Source organism: Lactuca virosa, chromosome 6, assembly GCF_052849685.1.
Source record: "Lactuca virosa cultivar CGN04683 chromosome 6, Lactuca_virosa_CGN04683_v6, whole genome shotgun sequence".
NCBI classification, from domain to species: domain Eukaryota; kingdom Viridiplantae; phylum Streptophyta; class Magnoliopsida; order Asterales; family Asteraceae; genus Lactuca; species Lactuca virosa.
The window spans coordinates 113,360,464-113,383,054 of record NC_136431.1 but is presented as its reverse complement, the minus strand read 5'-3'; the positions used below and the strand labels follow the sequence as shown (position 1 = coordinate 113,383,054).

Below are 22,591 nucleotides of genomic sequence, written 5' to 3'. Positions count from 1 at the left end.
AAGGTCAGAGATCATCGGCAAGGTCAGAGTTCGACGGAAGCTTTTGAGAGCTACGATTGTCAGTCGGTTCTTGAAGTCATACGCAAGAATAGTTTTAGACTTATCCAAGTGGGAGACTGTTGGATTAATGTCTAAGTCCATAACTATAATTGGTAAGACTTGACCCGACCCGGCATGGTCCATTTGGGTTGCATGGCATCATGCATTTGGATAGACTATAATGAGAGAAATAACACTTAAGGTTGGTTAATATATTATAAGTTCTAATATATTAATAAGGTTATTTAATTAGTATTGATCAAGAATTAATTTGGAATTAATTAAGTGATCAAAAGGAGACTAATTAAATATATGGGTTGATTGTGTAAATCATTCATTCTTATATATGTGGGCTTGTGATCCAAGATTCCTTATGTTGGACTAAGTCCATGGGGTGACCCATGGATACTCCATGGAGGTTAAAATCCATGGAGCATAAGGAATGGGTAAAGTTATGAGTTACATGGTGTAACCCTAATAGCCATCATATAAAAGAATCCCATGGCTCAAGAAATCGTGCACTAATGTGTGAGTGTGAGGGCTAGACGATTTCAAGGAGTGTTCAAGTTTCTCTCAAGTTATTCCAAGTGTATTTGGTGTTGTGTGAACCATTTGAGGTGTCACACTTGGGGCACTAGGCACTCAAGCTTCATGAAGACATTCTACATCAAAGAGGTATGTATTCTATCTTGTTATATTTATTATTTTGTATGCTAGATTAGGATAATACCTTGGATGTTCATAATTGTATGTATAATAGAGAAAACATAGATCCAAGGTATTTAGGGTTGCATGTACACTTAGGAGTGTTAGAATGCTCATAACCCAACAAAGAAGGAGTCCATTTCAATGGAAAAAGATGTATCCATGGATCCTTGTGAATATTTCCTATTTAGGAAACAACAATAGTTTCCTTTAGCTCGACAAGAAAGAACCGCTCCAAGTTTTTGAGCCTTGTCCACTCCGACGTATGTGGACCCATTGAAGTAGAATATATTGGTGGAAGCAGGTACTTTGTGACATTCATCGATGATGCATCACGAAAGGCGTGGTCTTACTATCTCAGGTCAAAGGATCACACATTGAATCGCTTAATGTTTTTCATGTAATGGTGGAAAGACAAACAAGAACGCAGCTGAAATGTATCCGATCAGATAATCGAGGCGAGTACTATTCCCATGAGTTTTCTACATACTACACGAATCATAGTATCAGGCATGAAAAGATTTCCCCTCAAACCCCACAACACAATGGTGTAGCAGAACGGATGAATCGCAACATTGTTGAGAAAGTTTGATGCATGCTCAACATTAATAAACTCCCAAAACCATTTTGGTTTGAAGCTGTATTGACAACTTGCTATCTAATAAATAGGTCACCTTCCATTCCACTGAATTTTGAAGTTCCAGAGAAGATATGGATCGATAAAGACATCTCATCTTCTCACTTGAGAATATTTGTGTGCAAGATGTTTGCACATGTATATAGTGAATTACAGAAGAAGTTAGACCTTAAATTCACTCCATGCATCTTTATTGCATATGGTAATGAAGAGTTCTGGTATAGGCTATGCGACCCATAACTAAAGAAGGTTATTCAAAGCACAGCTGTGGTTTTCTATAAAAACCAATATTATGATTTTAAGGCATCGGTTAGGGAGCGACTGAGTTCCAAAGTTTCAGAAATAATATTTGAAAATAAAAATGATGTTTCCAGTGAAGAAGAGGATAAATAAGTTGATGTTTCGGATCAAGAAGGTGTTGAGAAAGTGGAGCTTCCACCGAATGATACTTTAGATACATTGCCAGAAGTTGCAAACGAAGGAATTTAAGTTAGACGGTCCGAACGAGTCTATGCTCCATCAACAAGATATCCTACTTTAAACTACATCCTTCTTACTAGTGAGGGGGAGCCATGGAGCTTTCAAGAAGCTCAATAACATATTGACAAAGCAAATTGGCAGAAGTCCATGGAAGAAGAAATGAATTCTTTTCAGAGGAATCAATGAGTTATTGAAACTCCCAAAAGGAAAGAAAATCTTGAAAAACAAGTGGGTGTTCAAGTTGAAGAAAATGGCAATGGAAATACCATGAAGTATAAGGCGAGACTCGTTGTCAAATGGTTCCAACAAAAAGAAGGAATCGGGTTTGATGATATTTTTTACCGGTTGTGAAGATGATGTCTATTCAATTTGTACTCGGATTGGCTGCTAGTCAAAATCTTGAACTTGAGCAAATGGATGTGAAAACATACTTTCTCCATGATGATTTGGATGAAGAAATATACATGGAGCAACCTGATAGATTTAAAGTCCCAAAGAAAGAGCATCTCGTCAGTATATTAAAGAAATTTTTTTATGGTATTAAGCAAGCCTCAAGGCAGTGGTACAAGAAGTTTGACTCATTCATGCTGAGTCACGACTACAAAAGAACACTTACAGACCACTATGTCTACCTGAAGAAGTTTCCAGATGGGAATTTTGTCATCCTTTTGCTCTACGTGGATGATATGTTGATAGTGGGCCAAGATGCAACGATGATCGACAACTTGAAGAAGGATTTTTCTAAGTTCTTTGATATAAAAGACTTAGGCCCAACACAACAGATACTGGGCATGAAAACTTTCTGTGATAGAAAATCAAGAAAATTGTTCTTATTAAAGGAGGAGTATGTTGAACGTGTGATCAAAAGGTTCAACATGGAAAATTCCAAGCCCATTGGTACGCTCTTGGCTAATCACTTCAAGTTAAGTAAGAACAATTGTGCCTCTTCTGAGAAAGAAAAATAAGAGATTAAAGCAGTCCCTTATTCCTCAACCGTAGGAAGTCTTATGTATGCAATAGTGTGTAGAAGACTAGATATTTCTCATGTTGTCGGTGTTGTGAGTAGATATCTAGCTAATCCGAGAAAGCAACATTGGGAAGCAGTCAAGTGGATACTCCGATACCTGAAGGGTAGTTCGAAACTATGTTTATGATACGCGGGAGCAGAGCCAATCGTTGAAGGTTATATAGATGCCGATATGGCTAGAGATCTTGATAATAGGAAATCTAAATCAAGTTACATCTTCACTTTGGCAGGGGAGATATCTCGTGGCAATCCAAGTTACAAAAGTGCGTAGCACTGTCAACAATATAAGTCGAGTATATTGTTGTCGTTGAAGCTGGGAAGGAGCTTCTATGGATGAAACAGTTTCTTCGAGAATTAGGCTTTCCACAAGAAGAGTACATCATTCATTGCGATAGTCAGAGTGCTATGGACCTGAGCAAGAACTCGATCTACTATTCCCGTACAAAACACATTGGTATCCGTTATCGTTAGCTTAGAGAAGCAATCGAGAGACGAGAGTTGAAGTTATCAAAGATCAACACAAATGACAATCATGCAGATATGTTGACCAAGGTGGTGACACAAGAGAAACACAAACAATGTGTTGACATAGTTTGGGATGAGGATTTTTGGATGGAGACTGGATGGGGACATTTGTTGACTTCCAGTCTTCATCTTAAGCCCACCATTTTTTATGGAAACATTTTCTTCCTAGAGTGGCAATCTTTTCTTCCTACTCTACGATGAACACAATTAATGAAGGTTGCACAAATGGTGGTTGGCATGGGTATAAATAGAGGCTTCATCTTTAGTTATGATGCATCCCAAAACACAGAGAAATAAAGCATACCACTTAGAGTGAGAGTGTTAGTGAAAGGGTTGGTTTTTTGTAATAGTTGAGTGTGAGAGTTGCTCCTCCTATTGTAATTATATTTTCGTGTTAAATAGAATAGTTTTCCAACCCCTGCAACAGATCCCAACCCAGACTCGACTGTGATTGAACCACCCATCGGTTGTTTGCCACTATTTATCATCCGCTGGAGCATTATGGTGCGAAACTCAGTAGATTCCAAGCGATCCTTCTCCAAAATATGGAAGGAAGCCTTGATATCAGCCACATCTGCCTGCAAGCGTTGAATCTACTCATCATGAACATCCATTCAATTTTGTTGACCTTGTGTCTCCATTGATTTCTAAAACCCAGCAGGCCACATCAGGTCGGACCAGTGATGAAACTATGAAACTGATTAAGCAATAAGAAGGATAGTCTTAGAGAAGAAGAAGATGATGAAAGAAGAAGAAGATGAAAGGATCAAAATATTTGCAATAACCAAAAAGTGGTCGCGGGAATATCCCTCTCTCCTAACTATAATGCTCAAGAGCCAATCACAATGAGTAAAATTCTAGACATCTGGTACAAGCCATATCCTGCCTTATTTATAGAAATCTCCTTTCTAACCAACTTTAAGCATTTTCCATATTTTCCCCTCTCTTTCTTCTACAATACACCTATAGTACTCTTGGTGGTACATAGCACATGAACATTCGTATCACTGACTTTTTCTTGAGGATGATTAATTATCAAGAAAATCGAGTAAAAAATAAAGCACTCGATATAACCACGTAACTAGAGTTGCGATTTGCAGACTCTAAGTATGTTGGAATCAGCACTCAACTTCTAGAATCATAAAAAACGTAAGTATGCAACATTTAGTTGTTTATAGTTATATTACACTCAAGTTAAAGTACATGATATTCAACCAATTCAAGTTTCACAGCAATATGATATATAGCCTTGTAAGTCAACATAACAAGAACGACCAATGAAACCATACTGAATGATATATTTGGTTTTTGCATGCAAGAAGTTATTAAAGTTGGTTTTTCGACATGGATGCACACATTTTTCAATAAGCTGAAAAAACATCCTTGTAAGGATCTCCAAATGTGGTAACGTTTCCCGGTCTTGAGAACACAACCTTCAATCAACAATAAAACACAAAGTATTGTGATTTTTTGTATTTTATAAGGATGATAGCTGCAATAATTATTGGGGAAAAGAAGAAATGGTAACTCCATAACTATCAAACTAGCTCAATGCAATTTTTACTCTAAAAACATGCCTATTACATTCAAACATATATGTGTGTATAGAATTTCAAAATCATTTTGAGAAGGAAAAAACTTATGATTTTGAAATTAATGGTTGTAGCTAGAATATCTGCTCAAGTTATATAATAGGTACCTGGTAGTTCCCAAGTGTCTTGGTCTTAAAGCCAGCAGCTGCAAAATCAAAATAGCACTCGAATGTACGGATGAATTCTTGGTTGAAGCCCAACGCAAGTATTTTGCTAGGAGTTACATAAATAAACAAACATTAGGTAAGTCATGAATGAGATAGCAACTAATAAAAGGATAATTTCTTTCTTTACCTTTGGTTTTGCATTAAGTTTTTCCTCCAGTGTCTGAGTGTTTGATAATAATGTGCTCCTATGTTCTCCACATGCTCCACACTGCAAGACGTTAAGCATTTGATGAGATTCTAGGCAACTAAAAAAGTTACAAAGAATTTTTTACATGTAACATGGTGATCTCCGATGATTTTAGCACTTACCAAAGTCTAGAGGATGCAGCCATGGCTGATGTTAATCTAGTAAGTGAAGGTATGCACCCTCCCGGAAATATGTATTCTCTAATGAATCCTGGGGTCCGTCGTAACTCATCATATCTTGCATCTTGAACTGAAATGAACTAATATATTCCAAACATTGTAATTGTAAGCTACTAATATGCTTTAAATTGTTCATTTTTGTCGAATTGTAATTATAAATTCATAGAAGTATACACTTTCTCTTTCTAATGATTTTATATATGACCTTATATGATCGATTAAAATAATTAGTTTCCTCCCATAGAAAGAGAGAAATCGAGTCCAGAAGATACCTGCAGGACAAAAATCCCATCCTCTGCCAATACTGATTCACAACATCTAAAAAACTCTTCATAATATTCATGGCCGACATGTTCTATCATTTCACTGAAAATACACACTCAGCTCCTTAGACAACCATATGTGTTTCAATGCAATCATAGAGACGAGATTTGATCAAACTCACCAGGATATAATTCTGTCATATTTGGAAGTGTCAGGCAATTGCCTGTAGTCACATAGTAGAAATTTGATTTTGTCCTGAACAATGAAGTGGATTTATTACAAACTCTAGGAAGGAAGAAAAAAAACTTGAATGCTAAAAATCAAGTCTATTAAAGAACTTGAAGGAGGAAGACGAGTGAAACTCAATTACTCAAAGCTTTGCAGGAGATCATGGAAATAAAATTCTAGATTCCAGAATACATCTGATGGTGATTTTCTCTTTTAAATTAAATCTTATCTTTTTCTTTCGGTATTTCTTAAAACCCATATATACCTCTAGGCCAGCTTCCTTCACTTTAGTTTCTGCATATTTGAGTTGCTCTTCAGAGAGGGTGATGCCTGTGTATTTACATCCAGTTTGTTTCACTATTTCAATAGCTAAAGTTCCCCAACCACATCCTATATCAAGAACTTGGTGGTCCTTATCAACTCTTGCCTAGACACGTTTTACAGGAAAAACATCAGTCGTTTCCTATAGGTCATTTTCTTTAAGACAACGACAACAAGATATGTAAAAAACTTACCTTTTGAATCAACGAAGATATTTTTCTCATTTGTGCAGCTTTGAAGTCTTCATCCGCGCTCTAGTGAATGTTCCATGACAAATGAGTACGCTAATTGAATATATAACAAGGAACAATGAAACTGAAAACTAATTTGAAATCCTAACCTTGAATAACGCACAGGAGTATGACATAGTCTCGTCAAGGAAGAGGGAAAAGAACTCATTACTCTACAGGAAAACCAGATGAATATCACGATAACATAACTTGGAACTAATACATATGGTAAGTTATGTACTTATGTTCTAAGAAATAATTTTACAGCTACAAAAAATTTATTCAATAATGAAATTTCATGGACAACACTATGAAAAGGAACTTTGCAACAATCACTAGGAGGCTTGCATCAACACACAAAATATCAACCACATTAAGAACATAGAATTGCGTTAACTGGATTAATCGATGTAAACATGTTGCTTGTGGGGCCATGAAACATCATGAACCGATTTACTACATAATCAAGTTGTTTAGACTTTTGTAGTTTAAATGCCATAATTTTTTATGCTCCAGGTTTTATTCGTTATTTTAGATTTTCTAGCATTATATATTTTGGCAAAACTATGTCAACCGTGGATAGTGTTGCATCCGTCTTTATCTGAATTATCATGTCTTTGTTTTATACTATACTTTTTTTCTCCATACCAACCATATTGCTAGACTAAAGCTAGCAACAAAACAAAAAAACAGACCAATTGCAAGTTTGAGGCCATTGTAAAATGCATCGACACTCAATCAAACCTATCCAAGATAATATTTTACGCATACTATAAGTGATCCACAACAAGGCTTTAACATCAAATAAAGTTTCAATACATGGTCGTTTAACATGGCAGTAATCACACTATGAAACCTCCAAATGGACTAGAAGACAGCTTACACAATATCAATACTACTCCTAGATAGAACCTATACATATTAATCAAATCTGCCATAACCTCATCTACGGATTCATAATGGTCTTTAGGGCATCCACAACGCATTGAACTTATTAAAGTTTAATGTATTGATACATCATCATTTTACTTTCTATACAACTTTATATTAATATTCTTACAATGCATTCAACTCTACAAAGTTCAGTGGAATATATTTTTAATAATTAAAAAGCTTTCTTTTGCCCATTAAAGAGTTTAAAGGCTCTTGATCTCAAAGTTCAGTAGAATATATTTTTAATAATTAAAAAGCTTTTTTTGCCCATTAAAGAGTTTAAAGGCTCCTGATCTCAATATCCATTGAATACCAACATGGCATCACACAATGGTAGAGTTTAATCTGTTTAGTGTTAACTAGTCATATCACCTCACTCAACTCTCCTATTGAACTATGCATTGTTGATGCTATTAGACTAAGTTTATTATCAACCCGTTCTAACGTGTTTTTTCATTAAATTTTTTTTCTCTCACATCCACATATAAAACCAACTAAACTCATTTTTTTTACCATTTATCAAGAACCCAACACAACCAACAATACATTGTATATGAGAGTTTTATATATATATATATATATATATATATATATATATATATATATATATATATATATATAGAGAGAGAGAGAGAGAGTAAATTACACGAATGGTCCCTATGGTTTATGGTAATTTGTACGCTTGGTCCCTAACTTATTTTTTTTAACTCGGAAGGTCCCTACTGTTTGTTTTTATTACGCGCTTGGTCCCTACTGTTTGTTGTTGTTATGTGTTTGGTCACTGTCTTACCTAAAAAGAGTGTTATTTAAATAGGGAAAATGGTAAGGTAGGTAAGGTAAGGTGAGGGGGTGGGGTTGGGGGTCTGTTTATTTAAATAAATTAAAAAATCAATGGCAAAATAGTCTTTTTAGGTAAGAAAGGAACCAAACGCGTAACAAAAACAAACAGTAGGGACCTTCCGAGTTTAAAAAATAAGTTAGGGACCAAACGTGCAAATTACCCTAAACCGTAGGGACCATTCGTGTAATTTACTCATATATATATATTAAAAATATATCAATATTATACTCTATTTATAGGAATTAAAAACCATAAATTTTGATATATATTTTTAAAGCTTTTAAAAAATATATTATCTAATATTGAGTTATTAAAATGAAAAGAAAAAAAATAAAATCTAGCCAATCTTGTTGTGCTGTGTAAAAGTTGAGGTTGTGGGCTTATGTTCATGTTTTGTTAACGTAGTTGGAAGATGATATGGAAGTTTTAAATTTTATATATAAAATATGAAAACATAAGTAAAGAAAGTTTAATGCATGTACTACTAATGTAATGCAATACTTAAAAAGGTTGTTGATCAAACCGCACAAACGCCTGCATTGTATCAAACCGCACCACACCACATTATGGGGTTTAGAACCTTTACGGTGTGGTTTGTACTTTCCATTGAAGTGACCCTTGTAAGAAATACATCCCTTAACTCTTTGAAATTTGTCAATGTGTTTGAAAATTACCTTCCCTTGAGCTCTTATAACAATTTATGACAGTGAAGCATTAACACAAGTGTAGTAGAAAGAATTTAGTGAGAAAGATCAACCAATATATTTTAGCGTAGAAATAGCCACATGTTTCTATTAATGCTTCATTTTAATAGTACACAAAAGAGTAGAAAAATCAATAATGTGAAAATGAAACTGATAGGTATTGGCGATTTTAGTGTCAGCGACCATTTCATGTATTTAGAACTAACAGGAGTGCTAATATGGATTTAAAATGTGATCTAGTACAAGTTAGATGATGCGGGATGCACACTTCTCTATAAGACAAAATCCTTAACATAGAGAAAGGTGGTATCAAGGGGGACGTGCCCCCTTGCAGGGTCCAACGTACAATGTCAATTTGTTTTGCAGAATATTTGTGTTAAAGGCATGATGATAAATATGAAGATTTTTGAAGACACTGAAGATTCATGAAAAAAAAAAATGAAAGAGAATGACTAAGATGAAAACTTTAGTCCATTGAAACTTTTGGATAATGATAAAAGATTTTGGATATAGGGTGATTAATGAATGTTCCTATGATATATAATTAAAATACTTGTAAAATTGTTTAAATTGAATTCAGATGGTATGTAGATATTTCAGCGAGTTGAATATCTTCTTGTAACATAAACATTTGAAAAACATGTTTAGTACAATGTTATAATGCATTCACAACTCTGATGTTTGTAACATCCAATTCAATATTTAGCCTGAAAAGGGCACAAGTATCTTTAGGAGAGACACTGATTCATGGTCTCGAACCATCTTGTATAGAAGAGGAGGGGATATCATGTCGACTAAAAACCATAATGATTAGAATCGTTAGGCAAATTCTTAAAAGGATTATGGTGTAAGAATGCCTAACATATATCGTGTACTTGATTTTCCAACATAATGGATGCTCATTTTTAGCTAGGCATGTTATCATGGATATAGGTGTTACTGCACCACGCCAATATATCATTGTATATTTAGTTTTTCTTATGCTTGTTTATCGTTTTATGGTGAATGTTGTAATATTTTTTACATAGTGTGGTAACATTATGATAAAAAAGATTGTACAATTAAGATGTAAAATTTTCCACGTACCAAATCATAGTGATGAGATATGTTCCTACGTGCTTGAGTAACAGAGTTCTGCATCAAAACATGATGAAAGAAATACTTTGCCGATCCTATTATCGATGTTAAAAGCACTGGCGTCCACCAACCTCTGTATCCACAAACAATGAGTTCTATTAATTTAATGAACAATTATAAACTGTGAAACATGTGATCGTTTTGTATAAGCTATATTTACCTTTTGTTAGACCTTGAGGAATAATTTTTTAATTCATTGTTTACAATGAAAATCTGCAAAACTAGCATACTTTAATGTGAAAGCACGAGAAAAATACACTTGAATAGAAACCATAAGCGATGAATTTTACCATAATCATGTTTAATAGGCCTTCTGTTTTATCAACAAAGGAGAAGTCCCCATTAATGTATGCGCCAGCTAGACCTAAGTCAGCTTCTGTAGCAAGCTGCAAATGGATTTGTGCATCGCAAATCATTTGAGTATTACTAGATAATTGTCATAATTAAACATGTTCATGGATGTTTGAGCTATTATTGTAAGAGATCATAAAGTCTTAATATAGTGATAACCATGCCCAAGAGATATAAAACAAAGTTAGAGCATTGACCTTCCAATAAAATCGAGGATTTTGAATTTTCAGATAAACTTTTAAAGGATTCTTCTTTCTTGTTCCTTCAAATGTGAAAGTTACACCACCTTCTTCCAATAAACTATAAGAAATTGAAATAAGGCTATGCTTAATACCAACCTTTATTTAGAAATGGAATAAATAGGCCAAAATAAAACAGTTATGTGTTTGTTGTGCCAAAATAAAGATGAAGAGATAATACCAATGAAATGCTATATATTTACAAATCAAATTCATGGTTAGTCCTTAGAAAAGTTAGATAACATTATATAATGAGATGCTTAACTTGTCTTATGTGTGAAATCAACCCTGATCACTATATATATATATATATATATATATATATATATATATATATATATATATATATATATATATATATATATATATATATATATATATATATATATATATATATATTTGTGTGTGTGTAAAAGAATGTGACTCACATTAAAGTGCCAATAGCAATAAAGTCTTGAAGGAACCCAACAACAAGTGACCTCGCACCAACTTCCATCAAAGATGGTAGCATAGTTTTCGGGTTGTTGAGAATTTCACAACTCTTTTTAAGAATGCCATTTGCCGCAACCATGCCTGCCTGAAAGACAATGAAAAGCCATGTAAGACATTAATGTTTATGTGTTCTTTATTTATGAAAATTTGAACCAAATTATGTACTGAAATACTTATTTGATCTACAAAAGAGGTATGCATGTAATATAATTTGTGTAATAGGTTACCTTCACACCATCCTCGAGGATCCCGTAACCTATAAAGATAAATTATATGTTGTAAAATTCAGATGAAGTAATTAAAGTTTGAACATAGCGGAAAATACTTAGAGTTGAAACACTTATTTCTTATATAATCATAAACTCAAGAAAAAGTGGTTGATATTAAGGGTACGGTGATGTGAATTAACCTTTTGTAGAGTTTATGCATGAGAATAATAGGGATGATATTAAACAATATTACATAAACCCTTTTAGGTTCTATGAAACAATGATCAATTTCAAAATAAATTCTGCATGTCACTCTCTTAATCTCATAAACAATTTTTACGTATGACCTTTAGTTATCTAATGAATTAAATTGCTTTCATCAAGCTCAAATATATATGAAATCATAAGCAATTTCTACGTACAATAAACCTCGCATTATAATATCATCTTATAGTTTCTTGAAGGGCCAAGACATCGTTCATATTACTTCTAAATTTTAGATTTGGGTGTTTGGCATTCAAAAGTCAATTATGAAAGTGTATTATGAGATGGTGAAGTATTGTTTAGATGAAAGAGGCTCTTGATTATCTACCGGAAGGGAGTATCATGAGTTCATGACACTTATCTATGAAGACTGAAAAAGGAAAAATACTACCTTGGTATCCTCCACAAAACCAAATTTTTCGCTTCCCTTGGATGTAATCAAGCTCAAGAACAGCCTTTGTTGCTGCAACTGATGGAATTGACAGTCCTAGTGACCATTTATGCAATGTACTTTTTGGTGTTTCAGAAGGATTTAGAGTGACTAGAAAAGGTAGCTCATTGTCATCAAGGTTCTGCATTTTAATTTAATAGTTAAACCATTAAAACATTTTTACATTTACATAAATTTAAACTAGATAGTAATAACAAAAACTTGATAAAAAATGAAGTAAATTTTATATATATATATATATATATATATATATATATATATATATATATATATATATATTAATCACCAAAAATAGTAAAGATCCAAATAACATTACAACCTTCACAGCATAGCATATAATATAAGACGCAAAATAAAAATCTCTAAAAATAAATAGATATTTTGCCTAGTGCTCATAGCAAATTTTCACATTTATATTTTTTTCCTATCAATAAAGTTTCATCTAATTGTTTTTGTTTATAATTTTGAAATTGTTTGGTATTTTATAAGTTGCAATTTTGGTACCTTATTATATTTTAAAGTTGTGTTTTTTGTCCCTTATATAATTTGTCACTATAGTTTTCGTTTATATTTATATTTGTATTTATATTTATATTTATATTTATATTTATATTTATATTTTATTTTTGATTAGTTATTGTTTTATTTTTTATTAGAGGGCTTTTTTGAAATAGCTAAGGCTGTCAACCCTCATAACTCCTTTTACCCCATTTGTATGGGACTTAGGATTTTGGTATTGTTGTTGTTATAGTTCATAAGTTGACAATGAATATAAGTATGTATGTTGTACACAAGTCCATGATTGGGATGGGACTAAAGTACACTAAAAATTTTATAGCAATGAGGCACTAGATTCACTTATAATTTCAAACAGGTTGGCCAGGGACTTGATATACAAGTGTATATTCGATCAAGTGTTGTACATCATCCGAAGCTAGCTATGTGCTTTGGACCTCCAAGCAATGTTAGTTTGAAGTTACCTTCTTGGGAGTTACATTTTAAAAAAATGAAAATGAAGGTGTGATGGAAACAAATTACTTATGTAGTGTGAAGTATATAAGTTTCAAGAATCATGGTCTTGGCCTTGTATGTGCTTGTAAATAGATATGGACACATCATTTGAAGTAGTTTCAAGTGTAACATCCGCAATTTTTAAAATCGAATTATATCGGGCAATGGCTTGAATAAGTACCTAGAAAGCTTTAAGGTATGTATTTAAGCCTTTAGTGGTTGTGTTATTAAGTAAGAATTATGGAATCCAACAAAAAGAAACATCTAATCCATATTGGTTGTTGGGTCGAAGTAGAATAGAAACCCAAAATAAATTATTGCGTCAGAATTTGAATAAATAAAGATTGATAGTTGATTATTAAAAGATATAAGATGTCTATTTAAGATTCATATACTATTTAGCAAGAAGATGGAATATTTTGGTATTTCTATATAATTTTGGAAATTGAATGGAAAATAAAAAGGATAGAGGAGACGAATTTTATCTATCTATTTATTAAAAGATTAATTGTTAGAGAAAAAATTATAAATATGACTTATGTGGGTTCGTTGGAAGAAAACAGTGCCATCGGCACTATTCAACTGTTCACGACAATATTGGTGGCGGGCGGCAACGTCATACGGTCGACAATGGTGGTTGGAGATGCTATAATAACTGATTTTGCAATTGACAACCCTAATCACTCCTTATTTCATTCGATTGCACAACTTAAGGTAATTTATTGAAAACCTTATATAATCTAATGAATGGCTTGGAAATAATGGGACATTGTTGAATGTATAAGATTCATGATAGATTGTAATCGTGAGCATGGATAGAAGCTTAAATTCCGAAATGGGCATATAGACATACACTTAGATGGTGTTTGTTTTTGAAGAAGTAAAATGTATTTGGTCATTTTCCATGCATGTCGAATAAAATATGAACAAAAAACCTTTTTTCATGTATTTAGTCATCATAAAAAATTGTTTGTTTTTTAGAGTTTTCATAAAAAAACGAACGATGTTGTTGGTGTTAGTGGTGGTGTTGGAGGTACGGGAGTCATGGTGGTGGTGACGGAGGTGGGGGTGTTGGGGTGGAGGTGGTCACAGAGGTAGAGGTGGTATGCGTGGTAGTGGCTACGGTGGTGCTGGCGGCGTTTGGTGGTGATGGCGATGACAATAGAGGTGGCGGCAGTGATGACGACATTGGTGGTAGAAAAAGAAATATCACATAGGGTTAGAACTTATAAAATGTCTTCCAGAATCAAACGTATTTTTTTGTCTCATGGTAAAAGAGGTAAAAAAAAAAAACTTTTTTATAGTTTCTGTCTTTTGAAAAGAAAATACTTTTTTCCTCAAATATATTTTCAGACATAAGAGGTCAAAAAGACTTCTTGCCAAAAAAAAAAAACAAAAACACCTTAAACATCTTTAATAGGACAATTGTGACTTTTTATTGGAGTCATACAATAAGTATAAATATAATTACTTGGAATATCTTTGTTGTGTATTGAAATTTTATGTTACCATTGTGAATTTGGCTTTTGAAAGTGTTACATGTAGAAATTGGAAGTACATTCCTCAATTAAATCATGCCATGACTTCAAATTATCAAGTAATCAAGCAATAGGTAGTGTTTGAGTTAAGTAAATCTAGTTGCTTGATTTTATGTTTGGAATAAAGATGAAAAAATAATAGAATTATCATGTTCTTTCTAAAAAGAATAGTATCAGATGGTTATTAAGAATAGATGGTTATTAAGAATATGTGGATGAAAATAAGAAATCATAAATCTACTTTTGGAGTTTCTTAATGCTCGTAGAAGAATTGAATGAAATAATGAATTTCATCCAGAAAAAAAAAAAGCAAAATTTTAGTAACTGTATGTCCAACATCCATCTTTAAGGCTATAACACAATGCAGTAAAACGGTAGCTTCTCGGCCTTAAGATGTAGCCAAGACAACAAAGAACACATATCGAAAAGAATTAGCCTAATCAAAGTTTAAGTGAGAGAGTATGAATGCTTAAAGTTGTGGAAAATTTTATACAAACTTAGAATGTAGAGTTTTTCCAAGAATTAACCTAGTTATGTTTATCCAAATAATTCTCGAGCCTAACATATAGCCGGTTCAGAAAGGAAGATGTACGGAAAATAATAAACTAATTTTGAGGTCATACGCAAGAGTTATAAGGGTTTAAAGTAAGCTTAAGACCAACTTGTGATGCTGTCAAAAGTTGACTTTATTATTAACTTTGTTTAAAATTTGTGATTTTTAGTTAAACCGAATAAATTAACTTAGAATTTGTCAATAAATCATGCATAATGGGTTATACACAACAAAGATGTTTAAAATTTTGTAAAACGGCTATTAAGCAGTCGTTTTAAAAGTAAAAAATATATTTTTTAAATGATGCGAAACTTAACTATTATGATTTATCATCATAAAAAGTTCAAGAAAAAAATAAATACCAAGTTTGGGTCAAGAAAAGATGTATTTTTGTTACCACTACAAATGAAAAAATATGATAAAACTAAAAAGTTATCGTTTTAGCACATACGAGGGCTCATGAGTGCATAATGAAACTGTAATGACATTTATCTAATGTTGGATGTATCTGGCAATAAAAGATATTGAAAATATAGGATGTAAAATACTTTCTATTTTTAGAAACTTCTACGGTTAATATTTGCCAAAATTGTTAAAATGAATAGGGATAATGACTTAAAAATGTAATGTATTTTTTGATTTGTACACATTTAGTCACTAACTTTTTTTTTTTCGTTCACATTTACCCCTTCAACTTGTTAAACTGTACACATTTAGTCATTATGACCGCCTATTCCAGGTTAGCCGGTAAAAATGACTTAATAGGGTAATATATTTCTCACTTTGTACATATTTAGTCCTTAATATTTTTGTATACATTTAGTCCTTAATAATTTTTTTTGTTGCAAAATAAGTCATTTTTGTTTTTGTACTCATTTAGTATTTATGAATGATTTCTTTAGGTTTTTTCTCACGATATCTTACGTAGGATAGCCATATCATGGTGGGATAAGTTGAGGTGGTCCTGCTATATGTTGTAGGCCAAGATACCTGGTGCGGACCGCTTGTAAGCCGTAAGCACGGAAGCTCGAGAAGAGCGGTTGGATTAAGGCGGAATGCCAACAAACCCTAGGTATTTCAGTCCGATGACTACTTGGACCTGTTGAATGTTGGCATTCCAGTCCGATGACTGATTGGGCCAATGTATTCAAATCTGATGAGTGTGGGCTCGTTATGCATGATAATATGTTTGTTGTATCAAGTATTTTGGGGGAAACTCACTAAATTTTGTGCTTATCCAGTTGTTTATGTTTTGAAGTTATATCGTTGATCGTGGGAAGGCGAATGCATGATTGTACACACTCATCAACGATATTGAGGATTCTGCGTTTCTTATATTACTTTGATTTTCGATAAATGTATTTTGGAATAAACGTTTTTTTCTTAATAATTGATTTATAATTAGAGACTTTTGCCTTATTTACAAATGAAAATTTTTAGTTGTGAAAATGAGACGTTACACATAAAAATCAACAGCCCCACACACTTCATCAATGATTGTCTTACGTAAGACGTCGTGAGAAAATCTAAAGAAATCATTCAGAATGAGTACAAAAACAAAAATGACTTATTTTGAAACAAAAAAATATTAATGACTAAATGTGTACAAAAATATTAAGGACTAATTGTGTACAAAATGATAAATATATTACCCTATTAAGTCATTTTCCCAGCTAACCTGGAGTAACCGGTCATAAGGATTGAATGTGTACGGTTTAACAAGTTGAAGGGGTAAATGTGGACGAAAAAAAAACTCAGTGACCAAATGTGTACAAATCGAAAAATATATTACCCTTTTAAGTCATTATCCCAAATGAATAAGATAAATGTTGTTTTGGCATCTAACATTGGAACAAACCTTTAAATAATTCCATACCATAAAGTTGCTAAAATAACACCCTAAAACACGAGAACATCACATTTAGGCAAAATAAGATGTCTAAATGAGAAAATAGTCAAAAAAAAATGTCAAAACGAAAAGTGATTTAAAAAGTCCCATGAAGTTTTATACATGTTTTAAAAGTTATTGTAACATATTTGGATTATATACCATGAAGTATAAACACACTTATATAAGAAATGACCAATTGGTCAAAAATGGGACAAAGAAAAGCTAAAAATGTCTAAAGTGATTATTGTACTTTTACAAAGCAAATTTAATTTTTATAATAGAGTTGGAATAAGGTTATGATGACTAGATGTACATAGTCATTATATATTTATGAGATTTAAAGCAATTTACTAATTTAAAAAATACAATTAAATAATCGAAAAATGAAAAAAAAATTAAATTAAATGACTATGAGACATGTTTGACTATTGGAATAAGTTTTGAATGGTGTTCTAATAACTATATTAACATTGTCATTGCATAGTTATGTTACATTTATTTATTTATTTATTTATTCATGAATCAATCTTATAGAGATTGAAGTGTGCTTAGAAGTAATTAAGGTTAATAACAAGTGGATTAATATAGCTAGACATACCTAAAAACTAAGGTGAATAATTGGTGTTATCTTCCAAACATGGGTCATGTTCATTAACTATTTTGCAAGTTTTTTACTTTAAATTGAATGCATATAATCATACTTTGAAGAGTAGTTCTACTATGAAGTTTTAACAAAGTTGCCATGAACTAAAAAGTGCTTTGACTAGACTCATGTAGTTTAGTTGATAATTCATGGGGGATAAAGTTAGGATGTTACATAAAGTATTATAACTAGACTAGTGTGAAAATTATGTGTATATTAACTCCAATGATATAAAAGGTCTAGTCCTTAGGACACTTTGATTTTCACGTAAGTGGAATGTGTAATAAACTAATATAACATTTCAACATTTGATACATTCTTATGCATGTATAAGATTCATATATAACTTTGTTATATTAGAAATTTAAGGATCACAACAAAATTAGGGGGAATGTTGGTGATTTTAGTAGAAAGAATGATTTTAGTTTATTGGGATCTATATAACACCGAACATAACTGGAATTGAGCCCGATACATGTTAAGTGTCGTGGATTTCACATCCTTATAAGTTATCTAAATCTCATATACGATAAATACTATTGGTCATAAAGGACGTAGTCCCTTGCAAGGTAAAGGGGTGGCTCCCTTGTGTAGTTAGAGATTATAGTCACTTACTACGATTCGACGGACGAGGGTCATGGGGAAACACCTAAACGGTTTTGGAGAAGTCTCCCAAAACCTAAATTTTAAAAAAATATGAGACATTTTAACAACATATATGTACATATTTTGCAGAATAAGGCTTTATCATGTATGAGTGTATCAGTATGTTAGTCCCAGTATAGGGATATATGTGGTTATGCATCCCAATATGTAGTTAGTACTACTCGTACACCTTTTGAAACCAAAAAGGAATTTCAGATACTATTAACCACCACTTTCTTTTATCCATCTCTACATGGAAAATTTATTACAAATGTTATATATCATCGGTATTTTCATACTCTAAGGAAAAGAATAACATATGTGTAACACCCCATTTTATGAATTTATAAAATTAAACTGGGGTGTAGTTATGCTTTAAAAGGGGTTGGGTATATGATAATAACCCTTGGATATGTGGTAAAAAACCACATTAAAAAATTGTGTAGTTTCATGGAAAATTGTTTTATTCTTATTTTTTGGAAACGACAAATAAATTAACGGAAGCCTACACATACTTTTAAACGCGCACCCCAGGTTCGAGCTCCGCAAAGCGGGAAAACCCAGCTCCCGACGGGGTTTCCAGGGAAAATTCCCCCACAAGGAGCATTCTAAAGAACTATTAGCCAATAGTTGACGTTGAGCTTATTAAAGTAGGAGTTAATTGATTTAAAAAGAGTGTATTTTAGTTTTGGAATGTAGTCATGACAATTTATAGCGTGTATATGAGGAAGTTATGCTTATCCTGAGTTGAGAAGAAAGTACAATGCTAAAATACAAATATGGTGAGTACACAATGCATAAAAGTTAAATTATGTGATGCAAGTTAATGATAATGTGATGTGTAAAAATTAGATTACACGACTAGTGTGGCCGTCATCACAAAACAAATTATAAACATGAGGAAGTCGGATATGAACCTCATTTTACTACCCACACACTCTCCGATGCTCTTTAAGGACAATTGTTGATGAACTAAGCGATGAGAAGAAGCTAGGTGCAAGTAAATTTCAAGAAATCAAGAATCTAGCACCATCACTTAATCAAAGGTAACTTCATCTTCTTTATTAAGCTAGTTTGATGTTTGTGTTGAATGGTAAAATCCTAGCTTATGTATGGAAGAAAGCTTAATTATATGCTAAAATGAGCATAGTAATCAAACTATTAGGTGTTATATGAATTCATGGCTAGTTCTTGAATTTGGAGAAGATGAAACGAAATCCTAGTTTTGGTAAAATTTGATATAAGTAAAATTGGACTTATATCTTAATGAATAAATTCATATCGAAGACTTATTTGTGAAGTGTAATTAGTTTTATCTATGAAATTTAGCTCTATAAATATGGTGTATATATTGTACCTTGAGTTATGAAACTCAAGTTAGTGAAATGATGAATAAGGTGAGATAAAGTTTATGTCTATAAATTAAGACATATAGACTACTAATTCATGGAGCTTAATAAGTTTAACTACATAATTGAGTATTATGAACTTGATGAGGCGTTCAGTCAACATATAATGTGTTGTACCTTAGGTTGTAATACTCAAATGAGTGTGTTGTGTTGAAAGAATTTGAAACAAGTGCATATGTGGAGCTTCAAGGACCAACAATTCATACATTGGAAATATTTCAAGGTGAGTAACCATACGTTTTTTCTATATAATTGATATCTAGATATGTGATGATTGTCATGTTATGTAAAGGCATAATATGTGAAGTATTGTTAAATAATGTTTTTTGTATTAACAAACTTGTGTAGCTAAGATTTATGGTAGGTTATTGTTATATGAATTAATAAAATGATGGACCAAAGATTTATAATAGGTTATAGATATATGAGTTAATAATCTGGTGCAACTGGGATTTATATCATGTTATTGATATATGAGTTAATAAGCTCTTGTAGCTTAGATTTATAGCATGTTAATACTATATGAGTGAATAAGTTGTTGTAGTTAAGGTTCATAGTTGATTATTGCTATATGAGTTACTAAATGATGTAGTATGTATATATAGTTGAAATTAATAGCTTATCATTGTTGTGTTGTGAAGTAAATTAATATAGTTGTTTATTGTTATGTAGTGTAGTGGGTTGATTTAGTTGTTTATTGCTATGTGGTGTAGAGAGCAAGCATAGCTAATAAAATATAGTTGTTTATTGTTAAAGAGTAAGATAAACCACATAACGAGAACCTTATTGTAATATCTGTTAAGTATGGTGAGTCACATAACGACAATCTTGTGGCAATAGCTATTGTTGTTAGATAAAATAATAGCTTGAATAGCTATAAAACCATTGTTAAATCTTGTTAACTAAAATAGTAAATAGAGTAGAAATAAACCCATTGTTGAGTGTTGTTAAATGATATTGGTAGCCTTGGTAGTCATAATACCATATATATATATATATATATATATATATATATATATATATATATATATATATATAGACACACACACACATTCACACACACTATTAAATGATATAGGGAGCCTTGATGGTCGTAATATTGGATCTATATGTTAATAAACGATAATGGTATCCTTGGTGGTCGTAATAGCATGATTCTTTATTATTATTCTGTAGTGGTAGTGGTCGTAATACCAGCCGGGGGGAGGGGGGGATATTGGTAAGTTATTATGGCGTGCTTTTGTGGCAAGATTTATTGTTGATAATTGGTGAATTGGTTGAAAGGCTCTATGCAACACTGTGCATGTTTAAACTTTAATGTGTACACTTAATTATTATGGATAATATGTATATATAATGAACACGTTAGTCACTAAGCTCTTTTAACTTACATTTTTTTTATGTTATGTGCCTTTCAGGATCACGTGGACACACTAAGGTATAAAGCTAGTAGCTACAGATAGTGTAACTGTAGATGGATGGTAACACCCGACTCAGATCTGTGTATTACTTTTATTGTATACGATTGTTTTGATAACATGTTGCATTTAACTAATCGGTATAAGTGTACACCAATGTTGTTTTTTAAAACAAAAGTGAAAACTTTAAATGTACCTTGTATTAATTTTTGCGGTGTTATGATATACAAGATTTATATTGCCCTTGCATTTAAGTTTGTGCCTAAAGTATAAGCTTTCGTCTTATCATGAAGTTAGCTCTGACGTATTACAAGAATACATAGAGTCAAAATATAGGTCAAAATATGACTTATAACAAGTTTCCAACAAAATTTCAAGTTATTGATTATCATATACCCTACCAAACCCGAATCCCCAACAAAATATACATACCAAAAGTTTTTCACATATAGAAATGACTAGTGGAGAATAAGGTTATGCCTCTGAAATGTATGTCTATGTTCTAGTAAAAAATAAGGTTTTGAACTTTTTTAGAAATAAGTTATGTTTAGTGACTTAATATCTATTCTCCGTTGACTATGTTGTTGTTTGTAGGGGTGGGTGTAATGTAGATTTCCTAACAATTTTTTTGGATCATATCTTATTTAAAGTAATTTTCATGTTGTGGAGTCTGTCACTATAAGTGGAACCTCCATGGCCACAAGGGTTGGATAGTGCTAAGATTTTAAGATAGGTAAATAAGATACTCACCACATCTTCTACGTGTCTTACCAAGTGATCTACACAAGCTTAAGTGGTTAGTAATTCTTGTTTGCTAAGTAACATAATCTATCTACCATGGTGATACTCTCAAAGTAATAGAAATGTGTTTTCATCTACAGTTTAAACAAACCAAAAGTATAACTAGTCGTTCACATCATTTCATTTCTCATTTAGTGTTGGGTTAATCGATTTAATTGTCACATACTCACATACATGGCTAAAACTTTGGTTTAATAATTATTGATGATTTTATATTTCATATCTTTTAGTTAATAGTTTTTATTTGAATTGATATTTTCTTTGACCGGATTCTATGGAGTTGTACAGGTCTTTAGGTAGAGTAAGTAGCATGGTTTGTTTCATGCTTCATGTGGGTATCTAAGAAGCCATATATATATATATATATATATATATATATATATATATATATATATATATATATATATATATATATAGCCTTTACTGATATGAATAAAATAAGAGGATTTTGTCTTTACTTCTCTCTAATATCCACACATT

The 22,591-nt window shown here is 32.1% G+C and overlaps 1 protein-coding gene across 1 annotated transcript in view; it reads right to left on the bottom strand.

Moving 5' to 3' along the window:
- Nucleotides 1–4,543: 4,543 nt before the first annotated feature.
- LOC145121111 (uncharacterized) overlaps nucleotides 4,544–22,591 on the bottom strand; it is a 32,406-nt gene continuing 14,358 nt past the window's right edge. Inside the window, exons 9-24 of the mRNA XM_079056894.1 lie at nucleotides 12,143–12,323; nucleotides 11,506–11,534; nucleotides 11,215–11,363; nucleotides 10,745–10,847; nucleotides 10,487–10,582; nucleotides 10,357–10,409; nucleotides 10,146–10,269; nucleotides 6,692–6,754; nucleotides 6,546–6,605; nucleotides 6,296–6,457; nucleotides 5,984–6,057; nucleotides 5,811–5,904; nucleotides 5,482–5,618; nucleotides 5,300–5,380; nucleotides 5,113–5,218; nucleotides 4,544–4,846 (exon numbers count right to left, since the gene is read on the bottom strand). Coding sequence (XP_078913020.1) covers nucleotides 4,775–4,846; nucleotides 5,113–5,218; nucleotides 5,300–5,380; nucleotides 5,482–5,618; nucleotides 5,811–5,904; nucleotides 5,984–6,057; nucleotides 6,296–6,457; nucleotides 6,546–6,605; nucleotides 6,692–6,754; nucleotides 10,146–10,269; nucleotides 10,357–10,409; nucleotides 10,487–10,582; nucleotides 10,745–10,847; nucleotides 11,215–11,363; nucleotides 11,506–11,534; nucleotides 12,143–12,323 — 1,584 coding nt within the window. The 3' untranslated portion in view covers nucleotides 4,544–4,774. The remainder of the gene's footprint in view (nucleotides 4,847–5,112; nucleotides 5,219–5,299; nucleotides 5,381–5,481; nucleotides 5,619–5,810; nucleotides 5,905–5,983; nucleotides 6,058–6,295; nucleotides 6,458–6,545; nucleotides 6,606–6,691; nucleotides 6,755–10,145; nucleotides 10,270–10,356; nucleotides 10,410–10,486; nucleotides 10,583–10,744; nucleotides 10,848–11,214; nucleotides 11,364–11,505; nucleotides 11,535–12,142; nucleotides 12,324–22,591) is intronic.